This window comes from Arvicanthis niloticus, chromosome X (genome assembly GCF_011762505.2).
Source record: "Arvicanthis niloticus isolate mArvNil1 chromosome X, mArvNil1.pat.X, whole genome shotgun sequence".
NCBI classification, from domain to species: Eukaryota; Metazoa; Chordata; class Mammalia; order Rodentia; family Muridae; genus Arvicanthis; species Arvicanthis niloticus.
In genome coordinates, this window is record NC_047679.1 from 54,442,493 (window position 1) to 54,467,862 (window position 25,370).

The following is a 25,370-nucleotide window of genomic DNA, read 5'->3' on the forward strand; positions in this document are numbered from 1 at the left end:
CTAAATAAAGCATTACTAACAGAATACAAGAGATAGAAAACAGAATCTCAGGTGCAGAAGAACATGGAAAACATTGACACAACTGTCAAAGAAAATGCAAAATGCAAAAAGCTCCTAACACAAAATATCCAGGAAATCCAGGACACAATGAGAAGACCAAAGCTAAGGATAATAGGTATAGATGAGAGCGAAGATTCCCACCTTAAAGGGACAGTAAATATCTTCAACAAAATTGTAGAAAAAAAAAAAAAAACTTTCCTAATCTAAAGAACGAGATGCCCATAAACATACAAGAAGCCTACAGAACTCCAAATAGACTAGACCAGAAAAGAAATTCCACCCGTTACAGAAGAATAAAAACATCAAATGCACAAAACAAAGAAAAAATACTAAAAGCAGTAAGGGAAAAAGGTAAAGTAACACATAAAGGCAGGCCTATAAGAATTACACCAGACTTCTGACCAGAGACTATAAAAGACAAAAGATCCTGAACAGATGTCATACAGACCCTAAGAGATCACAAGATAGACAAACCCTTAGCCAGACTAACTAGAGGGCACAGTGACAGCATCCAAATTAATAAAATCAGAAATGAAAAGGGAGACATAACAACAGAAACTGAGGAAATTAAAGAACTCATCAGCTTCTAGGACAAAAGCCTATACTCAACAGAGCTAGAAAATCCGGAGGAAATGGACAATTTTCTAGACAGATGGAAAGATCTCCCATGCTCATGGATTGGCAGGATTAATATAGTAAAATTAGCCATCTTGATGAAAGCAATCTACAGATTCAATGCAATCCCCATCAAAATTCCAACTCAATTCTTCACAGAGATAGAAAGAGCAATTTGCAAATTCATTTGGAATAACAAAAAAACCCAGGATAGCAAGAACTATTCTCAACAATAAAACAACTTCTGGGGGAATCTCCATCCTTGACCTCAAGCTGTACTACAGAGCAATAGTGATAAAAACTGCATGGTATTGGTGCAGAGACAGGCAGGCAGATCAATAGAATAGAATTGAAGACCCAGAAATGAACTAACACACCTATGGTCACTTGATCTTTGACAAAGGAGCTAAAACCATCCAGAGGAAAAAGGACAGCATTTTCAACAAGTGGTGCTGGCTCAACTGGAGGTCAGCATGTAGAAGAATGCAAATTATCTCCTTGTACAAAGCTAAGTCCAAATGGAAAAAGGATCTTCACATAAAATCAGATACACTGAAACTAACAGAAGAGAAAGTGGGAAAGAACCTCAAATACTTGGACACAGGGGAATAGTTCCTGAACAGAACACCAATGGCTTATGCTCTAAGATCAAGAATTGACAAATGGGACCTCATAAAATTGCAAAGCTTCTGTAAGGCAAAGGATACTGTTAATAAGACAAAACAGCAACCAACATATTGGGAAAAGATGTTTACCAATCCTACATCCGATAGAGGGCTAATATCCGGTATATACAAAGAACTCAAGAAATTAGACTCCAGACAATCAAATAACCCTATTAAAATGGGGTACAGAGCTAAGCAAAGAATTCTCAACTGAGAAAACTTGAATGGCCAAGAAGCAACTTAAGAAATGTTCAGCATCCTTAGTCATCAGGGAAATGCAAATCAAAACAACACTGAGATTCCACCTCACACCAGTCAGAATGGCTAAGATCAAAAACTCAGGTGATAGCAGATGCTGGTGAGGATGTGGAGAAAGAGGAACACTCCTCCATTGTTGGTGGGATTGCAAGATGGTACAACCACTCTGGAAATCAGTCTCACAGTTCCTCAGAAAATTGGACATAGTATTACCCGAGGACCCAGCTATACCACTCCTGAATATATACCCAGAAGATACTCCAACATATAACAAGGACATATGCTCCACTATGTTCATAGCAGCCTTATTTATAATAGCCAGAAGCTGGAAAGAACCCAGATGTCCTTCAACAGAGGAATAGATTCGAAAAATGTGGTACTCTTACACAATTACTCAGCTATTAAAACAATGAATTCATGAAATTCTTAGGCAAATGGAGGGAACTAGAAAATATCATCCTGAGTGAGGTAACCCAATCACAAAAGAATACACATGGTATGCACTCACTGATAAGTGGATATTAGCCCAAAAGCTAGCAATACCCAAGGTACAACTCACAGACCACATGAAGCTCATGAAGAAGAAAGACCAAAGTTTGGGTGCTTCGGTCTTCTTAGAAGGAGTAACAAAATACTCATGGGAGTAAATATGGAGACAAAGTGTGGAACAAAAACTGAAGGAGGGGCATCTGGAGACTGTGCCATCTGGGTATCCATCCCATGTGCAGTCACCAAAGGTAAATGCTGATGTAGATGTCAGGAAGTGCATGCTGACAGAAGCCTGATATAGCTGTTTCCTTAGAAGTCTGCCAGAGCCTGACACATACAAAGGTGGATGCTCACAGCTAACCAATTAACTGATCACAGTGTCCCTAAGGGAGGAGTTAGAGAGAAGACTGAAGCAGCTGAAGGGGCTTTTGGCCTCATGGGGAGAGCGGCAATACCAACCAACCAGAGACCCCAGGGACTAAACAGCTAGCCTGAGAACACACATGGAGGGACCCATGGTTCCAGCTGTATATGTAGAGGAGGGTGGCCTGTTGGGCATCAGTGGGAGAGGAGGGCCTTGGTTCCTTGAAGGCTGGATGACCCAGTGAGGGGGAATTCGAGGGTGGGGAGGTGGGAGTGGGTGGATGTGTGGGGACACACCCTCATAGAAATAGGACAAGGGTGGATGGGATAATGGGTTTCTGGGGGAGGAATGAGGAAAGGGGAAAACTTCTGAAATGTAGATAAATAAAGCATCCAATAATAAAAAACAAAACAAAACAAACAAACAAACAAACCAGATAATGGAACTGGCTATGGCAGTTTGAGACTTTTTGGCAACAATTTAACATTATCCATATTTTTGGGATTCCTTAGAACTGTCAAGGACAAGAGACTGTGGAAGGGGCCATGGAACTTTAAAACAATATCTTCATAAAATAAAAAAGGGGAGGATATATATCCCCGTACACCACAAATTTATTTAAACATGTTCTTTTTATTTTAAATTTATTTATTTATTTATGTATTTATTTATTTATTTAAAAATTTGGATACCAAGGAACTTTCTGCTGAGTGTCTATGGCACTCTACAACTAGGCATACTTATGCAGAGGTGAAAGGGAAGGATCCACTTACTGGCATAAGGCATAAGGCATGATCAGGTATTAAATATGGGGAAGAGGGCATGTTTGTGTCTTTTCTGCAGGATGCTGAAGGATCATGGTGGCTGCCAGAGTGACAGGTGAGGCATGCCAGGACGAAGAATGATGCTGACCTGTGAGCTTGCTGACTGCCCTGACAATGGTGACTGGGAAGCTGTATTGGACATATGTTCCCGACCCACCATTGCTTACCTATACCCCTGATGGGACAAGCTGCCTTGCCTCAAGATTTTAGACCTTGTGGAACAGAGAATCAAAAAGAGAAGTTATAATGCCTCTTGTACTGTTCTTAAATGTGACCAGCTATTGGGACTCAATCATGGACTAGTCTAGAAATCAATTCAATATTGGAAATAACAGTCTTCATTTGGAAGTCTGGTTCTGGACATTTTCAGAGACATACTTGGAAGTTAGCTGCAGTTCTCTATGGTATTATGTTATCAAGAGATAAAGTTGGGGCAGGATCTGGATTTCAAACAGGTGATAGCACATGTGGTAAGGCTCTTTTAATTGTCAAGTTAAAATTACTTTTGTTTCTTCTACAGAATTTAATGCACTGATTGTACACCTAATTGTGTTAGTGTTTTGAAATCCGGCATGCCAGTTATGGAGGTCTATCAACCAGTTTTTGGTTTATTGCCCTGCGTATCAGAGAACCTTGGTATTCTGAAAATAGCTTGCAAGTACTGGAAGAAATGAGTCGGGCTTTAAGCAGAAGCAAGAGGGTAGTGGGCTTGATTATTACTGGTATAACAGCCTTAATTATATTAATTGCTAGCACCACTGCTTCTGCAATTGCTTTGACACAAGAAGTTAAGATTTATTTTTGTTAACCGTTTAGCAAAAAATGTTACATTAGTAACACATTAGTGTTGAATATACAAGAGGATTTAGATAGGCATTTGGAACAATGGATTGATGCTCTTTATCCTATTCAAATTATTGGAAGGAGGTTCAGAGTTTAAAAGTAAGGAGCCATCTCGAGTGTCACGCCAAATACCATTGGATTCAAGTTAGTTCTAAAATTTACAGTGGTAGTCATTATAATTAGGAAAAAGTTTAAAGATACTTGCAGTGTGTTTTGCATAATTCTAACACCTCTCTGGATGTTTTAACATTACATAGTGAGCTTATGAATTTCAAGAATGCTGCTCTGCTTAGCATTGATGTGGCAGATACTGCTGATAACATTGCCCATGGCCTGAGGTTAGTATTTCTATTTTGGTCAAGCTTCAAGAATGGCACATATAACTTGATCATGCTGGCCCTTTTTGTCCTGGGAATACTTTTATTCCTGCCCATCGTGTTAAAGCTTGACTTCAACAACATAAACATGTTGGCAGCCAAAGTACATGGCTTGAACCTGAAAATGGACCCCCAGACAGAGTTATTAAATTAACAGGCTGGCAAGCCAAGGACGGGTAAGATTCTGCACAGAGCCTTACCAACCTAATACAGAAGTGCATTGCTTTTGATAATGCATATTCCACAACAGGTAAGAAGGCATTCTTGTCAGAACGACCTAAGACATGCTCAGTCTTGTTTATGAAATAAAATTAGGGAGAGGCGAGAGCTTTGGGGCTGCTTGGCAAGAATCTGACATGGGCCAAGGACAAGGAAGTGGGCTTCAGGCAGGAATCTGACATTAGGCTAGAACAAAGAAGTAATTTCAGGCAGGAATCTTACTCTTGGGCTAGAACAAGGAAGTAGGCTTCAGACATGAAAATGACCTTGGGCTAGGACAGGGAAGTAGGCTCAGATACTTTGGTCATCCTGATAAGCCCTTAGAAACAGTAATCATGAGAGTGATAATGGAACTTTGTTTTGCCTTGCTTGTTCCTTGACTATTTGCATCTATTGTATTGCTAGTTCCTCAACCTAGAACTGACCTTAATACCTGCATGTAATTAAAATGGGATAAAAGCAAAAAGAAGAAGGGGGTTGGGATAGGGGGGTTCTACAGAGGGGAAATGGGAAAAGGTGATGGTATCTGAAATGTAAATAAATAAAATATCCAATAAAAAATGAAGAAAAGAGGAAAAAGGAAAGCACTTAAAATGGTTAAAAGCTGTCCCACATAATGTCTCATCTGTTTTGTCTAGACCTTTTGTCATTGTGATAAATTATCTCAGAAACAGTTTAAGAAGGAAGGAGTAGTTGGAGCTTCCAGTTTTAAAAGATTCAGTCCATCATGATGAGGAAGGTAGGGTTGTTCAGAGTAGCAGCCATCATGGAAAGCAGGGAGAGAAAGGAAGAAGGGCAGAGAATAGCAGAAGAAGAGAATGAGGAGAGGAGAGGATAGGAAGGGAGGAGAGGGGAGAGGAGAAAGAGGAGGGAAGTGGAGGGAAGAGGAGAGGAGAGGGAGGGAGGGGAGAAAAGAGGGAAGAGGGGGAGAGGAAGGGGAGGGGAGAGGAGAGGTGAGGAGAGGGAAGAGGGGAGAGCAGAAGAAAGGAGAGGTGAGGTGAGGAGAAGATGCAAATGCCTGATCTAATGGGATTTCTCTTCTCCCCATTTATCCTGTCTGGGACCCTAATGCATTGGATGGTATACCCAGATTCAGGATATGTGTTACTTTTATTAATTTTTCTCTTAGAACATCCTTGCAATCATACCCTGAGGTTTACCATACTAGTTTGTTAGGTGCTACTACAGCCCATAAAGTTGTCAATCAGGATTAGCCATCATCATATTATTTAACTGGCTATATCAAAAGTAATAGGATGTAATGTGAAATTTAGGGCATACATAAGAGCAAAATGTCCAATAGAAGTATTACAAAGGCCTGGATTGGGGAATTCAAGTGTAGTTTTACAAATGCTGCATATAGTAGATGAAGTTTTAGAAAAAAATAATTAAGGAGTAATATTAGTAATATTTGTCAGAGTGAAAATGTCATGTTCCAGTCTTAGTTTTCTGTATATTTTCATCAAGAACGGGTATTAAATTTTTCTTTCATGCTTCTCTTTTATTACGATGAGCACATTTCCCCATTTCTTTGTTTAATGTGCACTACCTTTTACATTGTTGAATTCTTTAACTAAATACTAATTGGCTATAATAATTCTGTTTGTATATCACTGAATTAAACTTCTTAATTTTTGTGGGGGAGGGCCCACAAAATATACAAACAGATTTGTTTGCTTGTCTTGTCTTATTTTGTGATGGATACTCTTTCCTGATTTTTCACATCAGTGTCATGGTAACTCCATAAGATCAATGTGTCACTTGTGTATTTTTCATATGTTTTTAACATAGAATTAAGCCACTTTCCTCCTCTTTTGCCTTCCTCTAGCCTCTTCTGGCTATGCTCCCTCTACTCCTCTTATGTCCCCCATCCATTCTCAGATTGATAGACCCTTTTCTTTGATTATTACATGCATATATGTATGCATGCATGCATAAATATGCACACACATAGAGACAGACACACACACTGAGTCCATTTTGTTGTTTATGTGATATTATTTTAGGGATGACCACTCTGCACTGGACAAACAATCAGGGAGCTCATTCCTGAAAGAGGCTATTTCCCCTTCTCCTAGCAGTCACTAGTTGCTAGTAGTTTTTCGTCTAGGGGTGGGGAAGAGATACCCATACAAGATTTCCATTACTTAATATGCTTGGAAGAATCTACTAATGGAATAATTTACTTTATATAAAGATATTTAAGATTCCATTTCTTTAACAGGTGCAGAACCATTTAAAACATTTGAAACTGGCTTGTTCAGATTGTTTCTCTTTGGGTCAATTCTGATGCATTATTAAGAAAAAAAGTTTTCAAGGAATTTATTCATTTTGTCTATGGTCAAACTTACTGGTATAAAATTATTTAAAAATCACTTAGTGTGTGTGTGTGCGCGCGTGCACGTGCACATACAGGTGTATTTGCGTAGGTGGGTACATATGTGTGGAGGCCAGAGGTTGATATTAAGTATGCTCCTTAGTCCTCCCCACCTTATCCAACCCAAAGCAAGTAGAAAAAGCTTGGTGGAACGTGTTTATAATCCTAGTACTTGGGAGGCTGTAGCAAGAACATGAGTTTAAGGACTATCAAGAAAAGATGGAGAAAGGAGACCATAACATAACAACAGCAAAAAACAGTGAAATAGAAAACAAACATACAAAACAGAAAATACAAAGTCAGCAAAGCCACTCAGTTTTTATTGGGGGTGTGATTAAATATGATTAATATAGTTGCTATACATCTTATGAGATGGATCAAGAAAACCTCAAAATACCATGTAATCCAATACTAGTGATTTAAAAGTGGGTATCATTACAAATTCTTTGGACATTAAAAGCATACTAATAAAGGAAATTCAAATCAAAACAACCCCGAGATTCCACCTTACACCCATTAGAATGGCTAAGATAAAAAACTCAAAGGACAGCACATGCTGGCAAAGTTGTGGAGAAAGAGGAACACTCCTCCACTGCTGGTGGGAGTGCAAACTTGTACAACCACTCTGGAAATCAATCTGATGGTTTCTCAGATTAGGAATAGTTCTACCTAAAGACCCAGCTATACCATTCCTGGGCATATACCCAAAAGATGCCCCACCATCCCACAAGGACACTTGCTCAGCCTTATTTGTAATAGCCAGAAACTGGAAACAATCTACATGTCCTTCAACTGAAGAATGGGTAAAGAACATGTGGTACAGCTATACAATGGAATACTATTCAGCTAATAAAAACAATGACTTCATGAATTTTGCAGGAGAATGGATGGAACTAGAAAATACTATCCTGAGTGAGGTAACTCAGACCTAAAATGATATGCATGACATACAGTCATTTATAAGTGGATGTGGAGCAAATGGACCTTGCCACCTGACAGAAGACCTGGTAAGGTAGAAGCAAGTTCAGAAACCCCAGGGAACTTTCATAATTGAGAAGGGCAGGTATCAGAACCAGCTCCCAGCCAGGGTCTACCTGTCCTGTAACATGTAACCATGACATCCCATTGAGAGGACCATAACAACCAATCAGGTAGCATAAAAACCTAGAGATCTCTTTATGCTAATGAGGCATCTAAATAGGCCCAGAGTGTTTAGCCAAAAAGCTTTCCTTCCTGGGTATCCCTTCCTGCAAAAGGTATTTAATCCCTGGTTCACTCTGAGTAAGACATATGGTGCATTCACATCCACCATAACAATAAAACAGTTTGGACAAACAAGGACCATCTCCTTCATCAAGGATCGCCACAGGGAGGGGGTTGGGACTTTGTCATAAAGAGCCGATCCTAAATCTCCCAGAGGTCTTTTCCAGCTCCTCTATTCTCATAGCCAGTCTGGAGGACCCTTGTTTCCAACTCCTTGCTGCAGGAGCCTGAGAACCACCACCATTCTCAACTCCTCGAGGTCCCCAGTGGCATCTGGGTACACAGGAAATTGAAAACCAAAGCACCTGTCCCAGCCCCTGCTGTTTCTCATTTAGGGAAACATGGGCTGGGACCCCCTATCTTGGATTGTGTTCTGCCTTCCCTGAGCAACAGACATGCTGGTGGCACTCCACATCCCAGCAGTGAGGTAGGCATGCAGCCCAACAAGTAGATATTAGCCATAATATGCAGGATAACTATGCTATAATCAACAGACCCAAAGAAGCCAAATAACAAGGAGACACAAGGGAAGATGGTTGAATCTTTCTCAAAAATGGAAACAAAACAGACATTGCAGGTCAATGGAAGGAGGGAACTGGCCCAACTTGAGACCCATCCCATGGGCAATTACCAGTCCCTGACACTATTAATGATACTCTGTTATGCTTGCAGACAGGAGTCTAGCACAGCTGTCCTCTAAGAGGTTCCACCCAGCAGCTGACTCAGATAGATGCAGACACTCACAGCTAAACAGTGGATGGAGCTTGGGGACTCTTATGGAAGAATAGGAGGAAGGATTGCGGGCCCCTAAGGGGATAGGAACTCCACAGGAAGACCAACAGAGTCAATTAACCTAGACCCTTGGTGCTCTCAGAGACTGAACCATTAACCAAAGAACACACACAGTCTGGCCCTAGGCTTCTCTGCATGTGTAGCAGATGTGCAGCTTAGTCGTCATGTGGGTCCTGAACAAATGGGGCAGGAGCTATCCCTAAAGCTCTTACCAGTCTGTGGGATATGTTCTTCTATCTGGGCTGCCTTGTCTGACTTCAGTGAAAGAGGAAATGCCTAGCCTCACAGAGTCTTAATGCACCAGGGTGGGGGATAACCTGGGGAGTCCTCCACCCTCAGAGAGGAGAGGGGAGAGAGGATGGGGGAAGAATTGTGGGAGGGGGTGACAGGGAGGGGGAAGTGAGCAGGATGTAAAGTGAATAAGTTAAAAAACAAATAAGAAAAAAAAGAACAGAAGTCTGAGGCTAGCAAAAGCTACAAAGTGAGAAAAGCACAGGGTAGGGGGCTTGCAATGGTACAAAATGTGACACACATGTTCACAATTTCTGCTTGTCAGCATGTCTGTGTGTTTATGGAAACTGCAGCCTTCAAATTTTCATTTGAACTTGAAATTCTGAGTAAAGGTTAAATATAAACCAAGTGGTTGTTAGTTTATGCCTATAACTCCAGTACTCAAGAAGCAAGAAGATAACATATTGAAAGGGCAGCCTAGGATACATATTGGGTCTATTTCAAGGAAAAAAGCAAAACAAAATAAAACTATTTCTCTCCTCCAATAAATAGTTAAAATCATATTATGTACAATAATGGAAAATAAGTATGCACTTCTCTTTCTTAAGGAAAATGAAGTTTGCTCCTGAGCTGGTGTGTGTAGAGAGCAGGATACTAGAAAGAGGCCTATGAAAGGGGAAAGGCATGCATCTAACTGTGCCTTTCTTTCCTTCTTGCCTTTCCATTTTTCTTTTCTTTTCAACTTTCTCTGGCTCATAAAGAATTAAGGAACTCCAAGCCTCTTGCCTAGTCAGTGAGAGGCCTCAGCCACAGAGAAAAGAAACTAAGCAACTAAGTTTCTTTTTGCCTGCTACAAGAGTTAACTGCCAGAAGCCAGCTGATTTTGGCACCTTGGAATAGCAAGAAAGAGTTAAATCACCAGAAGTCATCAGCTTCTGGCCCCAGAGATCAAAAGAGTTAAATTGCCCAAAGTAAAGTGGTTTTGGCCCTGATTGCCAATGCTACCCCTTGCTGCCTGCCTCAGTTTACCCTGTGATGTAGAGCTGGTCCTTGACAGATAACTCTAACTTGTATCAAGTTGACAATAAACTAGCTAAGATAGTCTCCCTTCTTTAATGACAATATAGTTATTTGCATTGCTCCGTAAGAATTTGCCTGTTTTTCCAACTAGGATATAAATGAAAAACCTGAGGGCACAGTTAAGGTCTTGCCTAGAGAATCTTAATTAAAATGATATATATGTAATTCTACATGATGGTTATGATAAGTTCCATTGGAGTATGGTAGAATTTCTGGTAACTTCATAAAGCAAATGCTCACAAAAGTGTCTCAGGGAACTGAGCTGACTTACTGGCTCTTAAAAGAAAGAGCAAGTTTACTTTTGGTAAATTCGTATGTTCTCGAGAAAGATGACTTCCCCAAATTTGTAAGCATGACAAGTGACATCTGACAATATTTCTTGGAGTTCATTACCTAGTTTTGTAATAGCTTGTAAGAAGAGAGTGTTAGGAATCATGAGATTCCCTGTAAGCTCTTCTATTCAGAAGTGGCCTTAGTAGTTGGTTAGTGCTATATAGCTTTTTTAAAATTTATTTTTATATTTTATTTACATTTCAGATGCCATCCTCTTTTCCCAGTTCCCCTCCCTAGAAAACCCCTATCCCATGCCCTCTTTTCCTTTTTGCTTTCATACATTTTTAAAATGTTAATCAAAAGTTTTATAAGTTTGGTAATACTCAATCAGAAGTGTAACCCAATACCAAACCTAGATATATAAACTATCTTTGACTGGTGGAGACACGTGAACATCTGCCTCCATGCCCCCCCCCTCTATCTCTTTCTCTCTCTCATCACCTAGCTTTATCCTTCCTGTTAAAATAAATTTTTTTCTCTCAAAATGCAATTAGAGCATAATTATTCCTAATTGTACCAGTGAGGTATGAGATAGTCCTAATACCCAGTCCATCATTTTGTTGACTAACCAGAACCTCTGTCATCTGTCCTAACTAAAACACTTAGTTTTGAACCAGGCCTTTTTCTTGGCTTTAGAATGAATGTCAGCTGAAAACCATCCACTCAGATCTTTTCTCTCAAAGTAAATAGCCAGGATTGGCTATAAGACTATAGGTCTTCAACCTGTCAGAAATCCAGAATGACTGAGTTAACTGAAATTATGGGAAGCACTAAGCATAGCTTCTAAAACTTAGCCAATTTATAGAGACCGCTGAACACCTGGAAAGCCCCTATACTACCGAACGTTGGAGCATCAAATCTTCAGCCTTCTGGCCCAGGATCATCTGACAGACCTTAGTGATGCAGAATTATTAAGGGCTGATTACTCTGTCTAGGCAGATATAATCAGTCAACTATTCTGCAAGTGTGTCCTTTTCTGGACAGTAATTTGTCTGTAGCTGGAAAGAGGCAATTCTTGCCTAGTGGTTGTCACCGCACAACTGGAGTAACTCCAAGGATGCTCAATTTCTTCTTAGAATCCAAGACAGGAAGCTGTCAGGAGCAGACAGGTCTCTAATCAAAATGAACATTAATATAGAAATATTTGTAATGTCAATTCTATGGACTTCTGACGTTTTGAAAACCAACTATCCATGTAAGGTAACCTGGACTGCTGTCTGTTAACTCCCCTCAGCTATTTCTAAATAAAATATGGAAAATACCCTAACAATAAGCTCAAAGCCCTGAATTTGCTATAGTTCCTTAACTCATAGGCTAACCGTCCCAAATCAGTTAAAAAAGTTAAAGAAGAACTGGGTCTAAGCCTTGTATTCCTAAATGTGTTATACAGGCACAATGCCCACGAGAGTATCAATATTCATCTCACTTTTATATCAATAAGAAGCTCATACCAATGAAAACCTTAAATTTGAAATCAAAGTAAATTTTGTACCATTTAAGAAATTATAACTTCATCTTGATAATAATTATACAGATTTCTACCAATAGGTTATGGCTATGCAATAAATCCTAGCTAATCCTCCCTGTTCCAACAAAACCACTACTTTTCCCTAGAAAGACAGACCAATATTAACCACCTTAGTCCCCAAGCCCAGGGAATAGGGGCGATGACTCTTCTTTAACTTCTTCAGGCTGATTACGGGCGTTGACATATTAGAAGAGGGGTGGGGGGAAGAGTAAATTGATAAGCCTCTGATGCTGTGTCTTCACTGCATCCAGATGGAGTTCCAGGACGAAAGAAACAGAAGATCTCAGAAGATGGAAAGATCTCCCATGCTCCTGGATTAGCAGGATTAATTTAGTAAAAATGGCCATCTTGCCAAAAGCAATCTATAGATTCAATGCAATCTCCAACAAAATTCCAAATCAATTCTTCATAGAGTTAGAAAGAGCAATTTGCAAATTCATTTGGAACAACAAAAAACCCAGGATAGCTAGAACTATTCTCAACAACAAAAGAACTTCTGGGGGAATCACTGTCCCTGACCTCAAACTATACTACAGGGCAATAGTAATAAAAACTGCATGGTATTGGTACAGAGACAGGCAGGAAGATCAATGGAATAGAATTGAAGATCCAGAAATGATCCCACATACCTATGGTCACTTGATCTTTGACAAAGGAGCTAAAACCATCCAGTGGAAAAAGGACAGCATTTTCAACAAATGGTGCTGGTTCAACTGGAGGTCAACATGTAGAAGGATGCAAATCAATCCATTCATATCTCCTTGTACAAAGCTCAAATCCAAGTGGATAAAAGACCTTCACTTAACACCAGATACACTGAAATTAATAGAAGAGAAGGTGGGAAGACCCTTGAATACCTAGGCACAGGGGAAAAGTTCCTGAACAGAACACCAATGGCTTATGCTCTAAGATCAAGAATTGACAAATGGGACTTCATAAAATTGCAAAGCTTCTGTAAGGCAAAGGATATTGTCAATAAGACAAAACTGCAACCAACAGATTGGGAAAAGCTCTTAACCAATCCTACATCCGATAGAGGGCTAATATCTAAGATATACAAAGAACTCAAGAAATTATACTCCAGACAATCAGCTATATAGCTTTAAACTTACAATGTAAATTTGAGGAGTTCTATTTGTTTGTTTTTGAGACAGGATCTCACTATATAGCCCTGGCTGTGCTGCAACTCACAGGATCTACCTGTCTCTGCCTCCAGGGTGTTTGAACTAAAGGCATGTGTTATCATGCCCAGTAAAGAAGTCTGTTTGGTTAATGTGCCAATTTTGTTATGTCTATGTAAGTAATCAGTGCAAAACTAGTAAAATTAGCCTGGTTTGTGATCAAGAGTAGAGTTTCTCTAGGATTCTCAGGACCATAGATAGAGTAGTGAATGGGAAAACTCATGAAAGACTGTGAAGGAGGAAAAAGAAATTACCAAGTGCCCTATCTAATGTACCTTTCCAAGATGTCTCTACTTAAATGGATTCTGAGTTATTTTTAACTCAACAAGTCATAGGAAACTTATTAATGTGAGTTAATATTGTCTAAAGAATGAGGAGTGTTCTGACATGGAGAGAAAATTGAACACTAAATAGTTTTGCATTTATTAATATTTATTTAAAAATAATTCAATTAATTATATGTGTATAGGTGTTTGTATGTATGTGTATTTGTATACCACTTGGGTGCCTGATGCTTGCAGAGGCCAGGAGATAGCTTTAGATCTCCTGGGACTGGATTTACTAAAGTTGTGAGTGGCCATGTGGGGGCTGGGAATAGAACCAGAACCCAGTTCTTCTGGGAGACTAGATAGTGCTCTTAACCATGGAGCCATCTATCCAGCCTCTACTTCAGAATTCTAAATTGTGTGTTTGGTTTTTGAGCCGCATGTAAAAACTTAACAGTTCCTTTATTAATGAGTTAAATAAAATTTTGACATCTGCTCTAAAAAGGAAAATTAAACCTTTAAAATGAAGAGATATGGAAGACAATAGCCAAACACAATGAGTAGGTAGAGAATTGATCAAAGAAACCTCAAATATGCCAGTTGGCTTAGAAGAAAATAAAAATAAGAAAATAAAAACACATATTTAAAAACAATTATATAGAACATTTTAGAAACAGAGTTATACTTAAATTTATGCATTGAAAACATATCACATTTCAAGGCAAAAATGGCTCAGAATAGAATATTGTATACTAAGTCATTTCCTAGCAGTTTTTCAGTAAGTATTTATTCATTTTAAGTTTATTACATTTTATTTGTGTGTGCCACCATGCATACGAGGAGGTTAAAGAATGGTTTATGGGAGTCAGTTCTCTCCTTTTACCATATAGGATTCCAGGGATTAAACTCAGGTCTTTGGGCTTGGCAGCTGATGCCTTTTCCTGCTGAGCCATCTCACAGGCTCTGAATGAATAGATTTTATTTTTAAAGCATCTTTAGGTTCAAAATTTAGGTTTATCAAAATTGAGAGCAAAATAAAGAGGGTTCCTTTAACTCCTCCCAAACTCTCTCCACTGTATCTCCACCTGTTTGAACAGTAGTTGCAAATGATGAACCAGCACTGACACATAATTTTCAACTGAAGCCCATGTTTGCTTTAGAGTTCCTGCTGTGTTGTATATCTTATGGGCTCTGGGAATTGTATGATGACATCTATCCACACCTTTCAGGTCATACAGAATATATTTTCTTTCCAGAAAAGTCTCTCTCATCTACACATTCATTCTGTTTCCTAAATCTCTGATTTTTTTCTCTCTTTCCACCATTTTGCCTTTCCTAGAATACCATAGAGTTACAACAACATGATTGTATGTAGTTTTTCAGACTGGCTTCACTTAGTATAATGCATTTAAGATTTCTCTATGTGATTTTCTGGCTTGATATATCTTTTTAGTGCTTAATCATATTCTGTATATGAAATGTACCATATGATTAATTCACCTATATTGTAGGATACATTAGGTGCTTTTAACTTTGGATAATTATGAATAAAGCTTCCACAAACATGAATACAAGTTCTTGTGGATTAGACCTCCAAAAAGGCTTGGGGATCCCAGGGTTCCTCCTGCCATACTGTGGGTAGTCGGCTGGGAACGCTCTGGGTTCCTCCAGCTGGAAGTTGGGCCCAGCTGTTCATTAACTAAAAGCCTCTCTCTGGCTCCTCACGGTTCCTCATAGCGGCACAGCCCCAACACACAAGGAAGCCCTTGGGTTTCCAAAACTGGTTTATTCACATGGCGGATCGTGGATGGATCTGGATGCATATCCCCTCAAACCCAGGATCCACCTGAGTTAAAAGGGGAGGGGAGAAGGGGGAGGGGCTGGGGAGGAATGTTTAATCGGCTCCACCTCTGGCCTTCAGGTACCTCATTAGTATGTAAATCTCTCTAGGGCCTGTTCCCGCCCTCCACCTGTGTACATGACTGAAGGGTGGAGGTAGAATGGAGATTAGACTTCGTGTTAGGCCCAACATCCCACCCTTTTTTCTTTCATAAAAGGAGGGGCAACTCTGTGTTAATGAGAGATGTGGACCACGTGGAAGTGGGCCTAGGAACAGGGCTAAACATCCTACCATCCCTAAAAGGGTCTCCAGGGTTTAAAGCCCGTTCAACCAGGCTATGTCCAAACCATCTCTTCACGGCCCAACACTTGTGTGGCTGTAAGTTTTTTTTAACCTCATTTGGGTAAATACAAAATAGTACAATTGTTGAGTCATACTGGTAAGATTAAGTTTAATTTTAAAAGGAGCTCCAAACTTCCAAATTGACTATACCACATTTACATCTGTAATATGTGAGAGTTTTCTTGCCTTGTACTGTCACTGGGATTTGTTTTTGCCAATATTTTGGATTTGGTCATATAAATGTGTATAGTAGTATCTTAGTATGGTATTCATTTGAAATTTCCTAGTGATTGTACATGTAAGTACACACATACATACAAACACTAACATCAATGAGCCATAAATACTGAATGATGGGGAGAAAGGCAGTATATTTATACAAGAGAGTTATGATGTCACTAGGCAACATAAGTTTATGGTAATCACTGTTGTATACGCAATCATTTCTTTTTTGATACAGGTTTTTTTTCTGTGTAGCCAGGGCTGTCCTGGAACTTGCTCTGTAAACCAGGCTGGCCTTGAGCACATAGAATTCTACCTGCCTCTGTGTCCTGCATACAGGGATTAAAGGTGTAAGCTGCTGTCATCACTACCACCTTGGCTAATCAATCCATTCTTAAATGTTACATTATTAAGGTATATATGATGCATGATTGTATATATAAATGTTTATAGTGTTAGGGATCAAAGCCAGGGCCTCACATGGTAGGTGATAGAACTCTACCTTGAGTTCTATCTTCATGCCTTGCATGTGTGTGTGTATTCACACAAACTTAGACTATAAATATATGTATGTATGTATGTATGTATGTATGTATCTATCTATCTATCATCTATTACCTAGTTGTATTCCTGGAGAAAAGCCAGGATTTTGGAGGGACAGCTAGCATTCTCCTATACTTTTAGTAATTAAAATCACTGAGACTATGAATTTTGCTCTAAGCAATGCTCCAGCCTTTTAGATTCTAGTATGAAGTTTTTCTTCTTACCTTTTTCCCCTCAAAATAATTGGTATCTATGGAGACCTGACTCATATAATTACAGCTATCTATTCTACAGCAAGAGCCTTTAAAAAACATCTTATATGAAAACCTAACAGTACTCACAATTTTCTTGGGACAAAGACCCTAAGCTAAGTCATAGATTACCCACAGGGACTCAAAGGTAGATGGAAAGTCACAGGAACTTTGGCTCTTTGGGTGGGTTAAGTGTCCTGCCCTATTTTTAAAACAATCATTGAGAGGTTCCCCTAGTACTGAGCAGTTTTTGATCTTTCATGTATTTTGAATCTTAATCATTTCCCCCAACAACTGTTTCTTGCTGCCCCTTTTCACTTTCCTACTTTGCTTTTCCTCTTCCTCTTCAACTCCTACATGGTGTGTAAATTCTTCTTTACTGCCACCTTCACAGGTATCCTCTTTCCTGTGTACATATTCATCTTTATCCTCTCCAGAATTCTTCCTTACCTCCTCTTATAAGGTATTTTTCAGATGTCTTTTAATTTTGTTTTTTTTTTTAAATACTCATGTTTTTTGATTCAGTTACTAACTCCCATTTTTGTTTGATTATCAGATAATTTTATTTAACTTATATGTCTTAGAATATATTTAGACTTGTCTTACAATTAGTTCTGTAGTTATTGAAAGAAGCACACAGAAAACAAGACATGGTTTTGTTCTTAAGACATAGTATATGTTTTCAGGTATTGTTAGGTTTTTATAAATTTTTCTATAGTAGGTATGTTATAGGTCTTTTTATTTTGACTTTTGCTCTTGTTATTTATTTAACTGGTTGTCATAGATTGGAAACAAATTAAATCTTAGAGGTTTATGTTCACCTCTAATTACTAAAATCTGTCAAAGATATCACATATGCACAAAAAGGAAACAACAGGCCAATAATCTCTAAATCCTATGAAACATAACTCATCCACATATTAAAATAATGACAGAAAATAACCAAATAGGTTTTATTCTAGAAAAGCTATTTTGATCTAATTCTAGGAAATCTATTATTATAATTTAGTATACTCATAGTTTAAAAAGAAAAACATAATTATTTCCTTAGAGTCTGACAAAGCATATAATTCAACTCAATAACCATTGATGTGGGGAGCAGAACTCAAGATGGTGCCTGGCTGGGTGCCAGACGTCCCTGGCGTGTTGGCTAACCATTTCAGGAAGCCTGGGTGGCACGTAGGCTAGGCTTTACTGTGCATGCATTTTGCTTGTTCATCATTACGTAAGATCGGGCCATGTGACGTATGTGCTCAGCACCAATCGAGAATGACTTTGTGGCAGGTTCTGATTGGAGAGGACACGGAGATTTAAGGGCTGGGAGCGAGAGCTCGGGGGCCTTTGGTTGTAATTTAAGGTTCCTGAATAAACTGTGTTGGGAAGAAGAACCCGTGTCCATTGTCTTCTGTCTGCTGGTCGGTTCGGGAGATGACAAGTGGTGGCCCGTATGGGGAACTTCAGAATCCATTATGTTCAGGGCAGCTAGCTGGTAAAGTTCCCAGGTAAAGGGGACAAGGATAAGTTCTCGGTTCAGAGACTATAAAGTTCCCAGGTAAAGTGGACAAGGATAAGTTCTCAGTTTAGAGACTATGAAGTTCCCGGTTTTGGGACAAGACTATAAAGTTCCCGGTTTTGGGACAATTTAAGCAGAAAAAGCGAAAGGAGTAGGGTTTAAGAAGTCTACTGTGGAAAAGTTCTTACAGGCCGTGGATGAGGTTTCAGTTTCGGGAAAGGATCTTAAGACGGCCAAGGAATGAAGGGTCCAAGAATGATAATGTTAATTGATTTAACTTTTAAAATGGGTGTGATTCTGAGTTCTGTAGTTATATTTTTCCTCTGGATAAAAACTCAATGTAAAGGTTTTTCTGGTTACTGGATTAAGGAAAGGCTGATTTGGGAAAAAAGGTTTTTCTATGAGTTTTTTTGATGAGGTCATTAAGGTAGTAGTTATATCTTCCAGAATTATATAGATCAGACATGACAGAGGTAGGCCTCCAGAACACTAGATTCCAGAGAAACAAAATAATTATCTTGATACTAAAATTTGTTTTGAGATTTGTATATTACAGAATACATAGCTTTGGTGAATGAATCTAATCACCTGCATGTTCACCTGATGCCCTGGACTTCCAGCTGGATGCAGTTAAGACAGACATCAGAGGCTTATCAATTTACCCTTTCCCTCATCCCTCTTTCTAATATCTCAACACCCATATTCAACTTGAAGAAGTTAACAAAGAGTTGGCGCCCCAATTCCCTGGACTTGGGGACTGAGGTGGTTAATATTAGGCTGTCTTTCTAGGGAAAAGTAATGGTTTTATTGGAACAGGAAAGAAGAGGTAAAATTGATTACACAGCCATAATCTATTGGTAGAAATCTGTATAATTGTTGCTAAGCTGATGCAAATTCAAGGATTTCATTGGTATAATTTCTTCTATTGAAAATTTGTGGGCACAAGGTTTGCGCAGGCCTGCTTAACACCTGGCCAATATTTAGATTGGAAAGCCTATTTTACAGAATATTCAGCTGAATATGTGGCTCAAAATCAGGCAGGCGGACAACAACAATAAGATCAGGACATGCTTTTAGGACAAGGTAGATGGACCATCTTGAATATTAGAGAGAAAAAGGGTTTTGAAAAGCAGTTGTTCTCTCTCTGGGTTGTGTCAGCAAAAAAGAATGAAAAGGCTGTTTCAGAGCTCTCCTAGGAACAAGAGAAAATTCAGGAGACGTCTTGAGTTTCTCTGACTTCCACAGGAGAAATCCTTAGTTCTGCTTTGTTTATTGTCTTGTCCTTGGTGCACCAATGTCCACGTGTGTCAATTGTCATTTGAATGATTGGTAGTCTATGTTTTATGGTGTTCTATGTTTCATGTTCAGAAGAAAAGATCGTTAAAACTGCTTGATCCAGCCTTTGATCTAGTTTACCTTGGTTTTAAAGGCAGTCTTAATATGCACAGCAGAGATTGATAAGTTACCCTACACCTGTAGCTAAGAATCGAGCTAAGCTGAAAAAAACCTTTCCAGGAACTGATTGTCAGCATAAGCTGCTTTTAGAAGGCCCAGCAGCTTTTTGGCTTCTATGATAAATAAGAGTTGTCTTTCTTAGAAAAACCTCAGTGACAAGGTGCTTTTCTCTTGAAATTACAGCTAGAAAGACAAGAAAATTTTGTTTGGTCTAAATATGAAAATTTGTAGGGAAATAGGAGGACCTTTAATGCAGGACTAGCTGCTGTGGTATGCAAATGACTCACAGTACAGGTGCAGCAAATAATAATGCGTGCTTTAAGTGCGGGCAACCAGGACACCTGAGGCATCAATGCCCACAGCTGCAGGGTAATCAGGATCAAAGAAGCCGAACTCCAGGTTTATGCCCGAAGTGCAAAAAGGGAAATCATTGGGAGGCACCATCAGCTATGACCCTTTTTAGAAATAAGAGAGATTTTGGCATTACAGCTGCTATCATTACAGCCATTACAGTATCTGCCATGGTGGCTACAACGGCTGCCATTTCACTGACTACCACTGGTCAGACTGCGGCAGCGGTCAATAATATTTCTGCTTCTGTGGCGCAAGCCTTAGATACTCAAAGCAATATCAACAGCCAGCTTAAAGCTGGAATTTTGTTACTGAACCAGAGAGTTGATCTGGTGCAAGAACATGTGAATGTCTTAATGGAATTAGCTCAGCTAAGGTGTCAATGGAAGTACTCTGGGTTGTGTGTGACCACGGCCAAATTTGAGAACACTAGTTATGCAGAACAATTATCAAGAAATATTTCTCAGTATCTTACAGGAAATTGGTTCAGGGCGATGGATGATCTTCTTTGATACTACGGCAGTCTATTGTTACCATCAGTTCTACTCTAGTGGATGTGTTCTTCACATCGGGCATGGCTGATTGGATTCTATGGACAGTTTTTCATCTAAGGGAATGGGCAGGCTTGGGAGCCTTAGCTCTGTGTCTTCTACTTATCACTTGCTTAGCATTCTGGTGTCTGTGTAGCATGAGAGTTAGACATGCCCATGATCAAGCCCTGATGGTACAGGCATTTGCAGCAGTGGAGCTGGGACAGTCGCCGCAAGTATGGCTAAATATGATTGAAAAAATTGATATAGATATATGGTTTGATGAGAAGGACCCTTGCCCAGCAGTTTTGAGGAGGGCTCTGTGTACCAGTAATCACAGGGTGTCAGGTGGCACTGCAAGGGATGTCCTTGAATTATATCAAGGTAGATTCCTTGAGGGATATGCCTGATTGCATGAAGGTTGATGCCAAAATTCTTCCCCCATGAAAAGGCGTCGGGACAGGTATGATTAGTAAACCTACTGCACAACTACAGAGGTCCGAAAATCATTACAATGTCCCACACTTGTCATCCTGATGGGGATCAGGCCTCTTACCTGTTGGGAGCCGACTTTAGCAGAAAGCGGCTAGATCAACTTTGCAGCCATCTGGAACCATATACCCTGATGAAAGACTTGGTTTTCAAAAGCCTATAACAGCTGAAGCACACTCTGATAAGTATATTGTTTATCCCACATAGCTTGTTTTGCAGTTTACTGCCCCCAGCTGTAAGGCATGCAGTTCACGTGCTGTCCACGTGCTATCTACGCCATACATGCTTATAAGGCGCACTTGCTATCCACGCCTGCAAGGCGCACGGTGCACGTGCTGTCCACGCTATAGATGCCTGTAAGGATTACGTCATATCCACACCTGCAAGGCACGTCATATCAACACCTGCAAGGCACGTGGTATCCACGCGCCTACAAGGCACGTGGCAAAAGCCTATAAATACCTCAGAATTCCCTTCAATAAACGAGACTTGATCAGACTTTCTGCCTTGTCTCCATTCCTTGCGTCTCTTCCCCTTTATCCTCTCTCTCTCTCTCTAGACCCTGACCCTCGGACCGGAGTGGCAGCTTGGGCCAGGACACAGTGGCTGCCAAGCGTGGAGCGGAGCAGGCCACAACATTTTGGCCCACAAAGCCGGGCAGTACAGGCCGCGACACTTACCCCCGCCCCCCATTAGAAAATAGTAATGAGTACCCTATCCTCTTTTTGTCTGAGGTCAGTGAGACTTCTCATCAAATCAATATAAAAAGGGGGAGATGTGGGGAGCAGAACTCAAGATGGTGCCTGGCTGGGTGCCAGACGCCCCTGGCATGTTGGCTAACCATTTCAGGAAGCCTGGGTGGCACGTAGGCTAGGCTTTACTGCACATGCATTTTGCTTGTTCATCATTACGTAAGATCGGGCCATGTGACGTATGTGCTCAGCACCAATCGAGAATGACTTTGTGGCAGGTTCTGATTGGAGAGGACACGGAGATTTAAGGGCTGGGAGCGAGAGCTGGGGTGGGTGGGCTTTGGTTGTAATTTAAGGTTCCTGAATAAACTGTGTTGGGAAGAACCCATGTCCATTGTCTTCTGTTTGCTGGTTGGTTCGGGAGACGACACATTGACTCAAAAAAATTCTAAGACATGAACAAAATCTAAATGCCAAACAAATCTACTAAGAAAACAGTAAGAATCGATTCTATTGACTTATAACAATTTTGATAATCACAAAATTTAGCAATATATAATATTTACTTTGAAGTCTACTGGTAAAGTTGACTAAAGTAAAATCTAATGATGTAAGAGTAATAACATCATGTTTGACAATAATGGCCTGTTTTTAAGCTTAATATTATACTTTCTTAGAAACTAAGTATTATTCTCACTACTTGTATAAAGTAAAAATTATAACATACACTATGGAAAAATTCTAAAAGAATTATTTTACTGGTTATGAAGTACAGTGCAAATTACTGGTAGCAATAGTTTCTAGTGACTTTATTATTCAGATCATAAACTCTTATTTGTGGTACTGGGGATTAACCTAGGACCTCATGCATACTAGGCACTGTACTACTGACCTACATCTTCAGCATAAATTCACTTTGTAAATGTGTTAGCAAATCCACTTCCCATTGTACCTGTTTGTTTCAGGAGATTCCAAACATTTTTGCATTTCTGGATCTGCTTAAGTGCTGTTCTTAGTAACTGGTTCTATATGGAAAAAAAGAGATAATTATTCTAAGCTAAAAGAACTTTAAGCAAATTAATATTTCAAATTTCATTCATTAAAAGTTAATAGAAAAATAAAATAACAATTGTTTAGCCAAACATTTTGCAATTAGTATAGAAATACTAGCTTCTAAATGTTCTCTTCCTTATTGTACCAAGAAAGTGAGAATTAATAGAAAACCTTGACCATTACCAATTTCTTTAATAATATAGAAACATATTTCCCCTGGATAAGAGTATGAAGATCTCCATAAACTCTTCCAAACAAAACAGACATAACTGATAAAATTATAACGTATAATCTTGCAGGGCTGGGGGTAAAGTAGTATATGCTAAGACCTTGCTGATATTAGGCATTGGCGCCATGCCCAGAAACTTTCCTCTCTCTCCTCCCAATAAAACCAAAAAACAAATGCAATCACATAAAGTAATAGAAAATTGCCCAGAGGGTATGTTGTTCTTTGCTCCAAAAGACCTACTAAGTGTCAGTAAGAGCAGTAAAAGCCTATACATATGAGTCATGACATGTTTAAATGAACACTCATGTCACTGCGGTATAAGCACTGCTTTAACGTGATGTGGCCAAGTTTATAGCCTGGGATTCCTAGGAGGTCCATGACTGTTGGACCTCCCCACCACCAGGTCTGTATTGTAAATGTTCTAATATGAACAAGCACAAGTGAGAGGCCTGGTATTCTCCTCTTCTGAGACTCTATTTATAGGACAAGGGCAAGACAAGTTCAAAGTACTTGGTCTCAACTGTTCTAATGTCAGTTAGCTTACAGGACAGTTACCATGCCGAAAGACACAAGGCAAAATACCAAGGACGACAAGTCTTGCTTAGTCTTCTACTCAGAGGTGAATATCTGATATAAATCAACCACTAATATCCTTGCCTCCATATCTAAAATAGTGGTTAGGATGAAGCCTGATCCCCTTAAACCACACTGTGGAGTGAACATTGAGCCATTATACTTGGGGAAAATAGAGCTCAATGAACTAGGCTAGTCAAATTTACTAAAAATTACAAAACATAAACACGACAGAATAGTAGTTAAGAACATTTGCTGGCTTTGCAGAGGACCTGGGTTTGATTCCCAGCACTCATAGAGCTTTTAAGAACTGTCTGTAATTTCAGTTCTTATTTCTGGTCTCCAAGACCACCAGGCAAGTATGTCAACCACATGCAGGCAAACATATGCATAAAAAATAGAAATGGCTTTGTAAAGGCCCAAATGTTAAACTTAAAAGACATACATTTCAAAACAGCTATTTTCATATATAATTAAGTAACTAAAGGAAGGCACATTTAAAGAAGGAATGTATAAGAATGTTCAACAAATGTATTTCTATAAATAAAGTCATACAAATAAAAGATAATCAAATAAAATATTCTAGAATTAAAAATACAATGCAAGAGAAAGTAAGCAATTAGGAATAAAAAACACACGAGATGTCTGAGCTGGAGCTAGGACCCAGTGATTAAGAACACTTGGTACTCTTGCAGAGGACCCAGGTCTGGTTTCCAGCACACATATCAAGTAGCTGACTACCACCTGTAACTACAATTCCAAAAGGTCTGATGCCCTCTTTTGCCCTTTGTGGACACCTGCACACACATAGTGCACATACAGGTAAGCAGGCACACACATGTGTGTGCAGACGTGTGTGCGTACACACACCTACAAATTAAGGAAAAGATCTATAAAAGACCAAAGATAAAATGGCACTTTAACTATGAAATAACAGCAATTGTCAGTGTATTAAAACCATGTATTAAGAGACAGGGTGCCACGCTAGTTTAAAATGTAGTTTAAATTCTGTCTATAGGAGATGACACAGACTGAAAATAAAAGGATGAAAACGGATATGAGTTAAATATTTCAATATTTAACAGTAACCTCTATAAACAATAAAACTAGGAAGAACAAGACACCTTTAGTCATGGGACAACCTTGTTTTCCATTTCCACCACTGATCTAGACTACATTACTCTTCCACTGCTCACCTGGAGCACTGTCAGCCACTTCTGTAGCCACGTCCTTCTTAGAGACAGTTTAAGTTTGTACCCATTGTCTACTTCAATGAGTTTCTGACAATCAGTGGATTCATCCTGACAGGGGCAATGGTCTAAAAGGCACCATGAAAAAAAGCTTTTCTTTCTTGATTTCCTCAATGACTCATTTGTCATTCAGTATTGTGTTGCTTCATTTCTGTGAGTTCATGAATGCTCTATAGTTCTTTTGCTGTTGGTTTGTAATTTTATTTCACTAATGAGATTCAATAGGAGAAATGATTTTAGTGGCCCTCTATTTGTTAAGATTTGTTTTT

The 25,370-nt window shown here is 39.3% G+C and overlaps 1 protein-coding gene across 1 annotated transcript in view; it reads right to left on the reverse strand.

The window, feature by feature from the left end:
• Tex11 (testis expressed 11) overlaps positions 1-25,370 on the reverse strand; it is a 245,179-nt gene that overhangs the window by 22,123 nt on the left and 197,686 nt on the right. Inside the window, exon 24 of the mRNA XM_034486384.2 lies at positions 22,949-23,021. Coding sequence (XP_034342275.1) covers positions 22,949-23,021 — 73 coding nt within the window. The remainder of the gene's footprint in view (positions 1-22,948; positions 23,022-25,370) is intronic.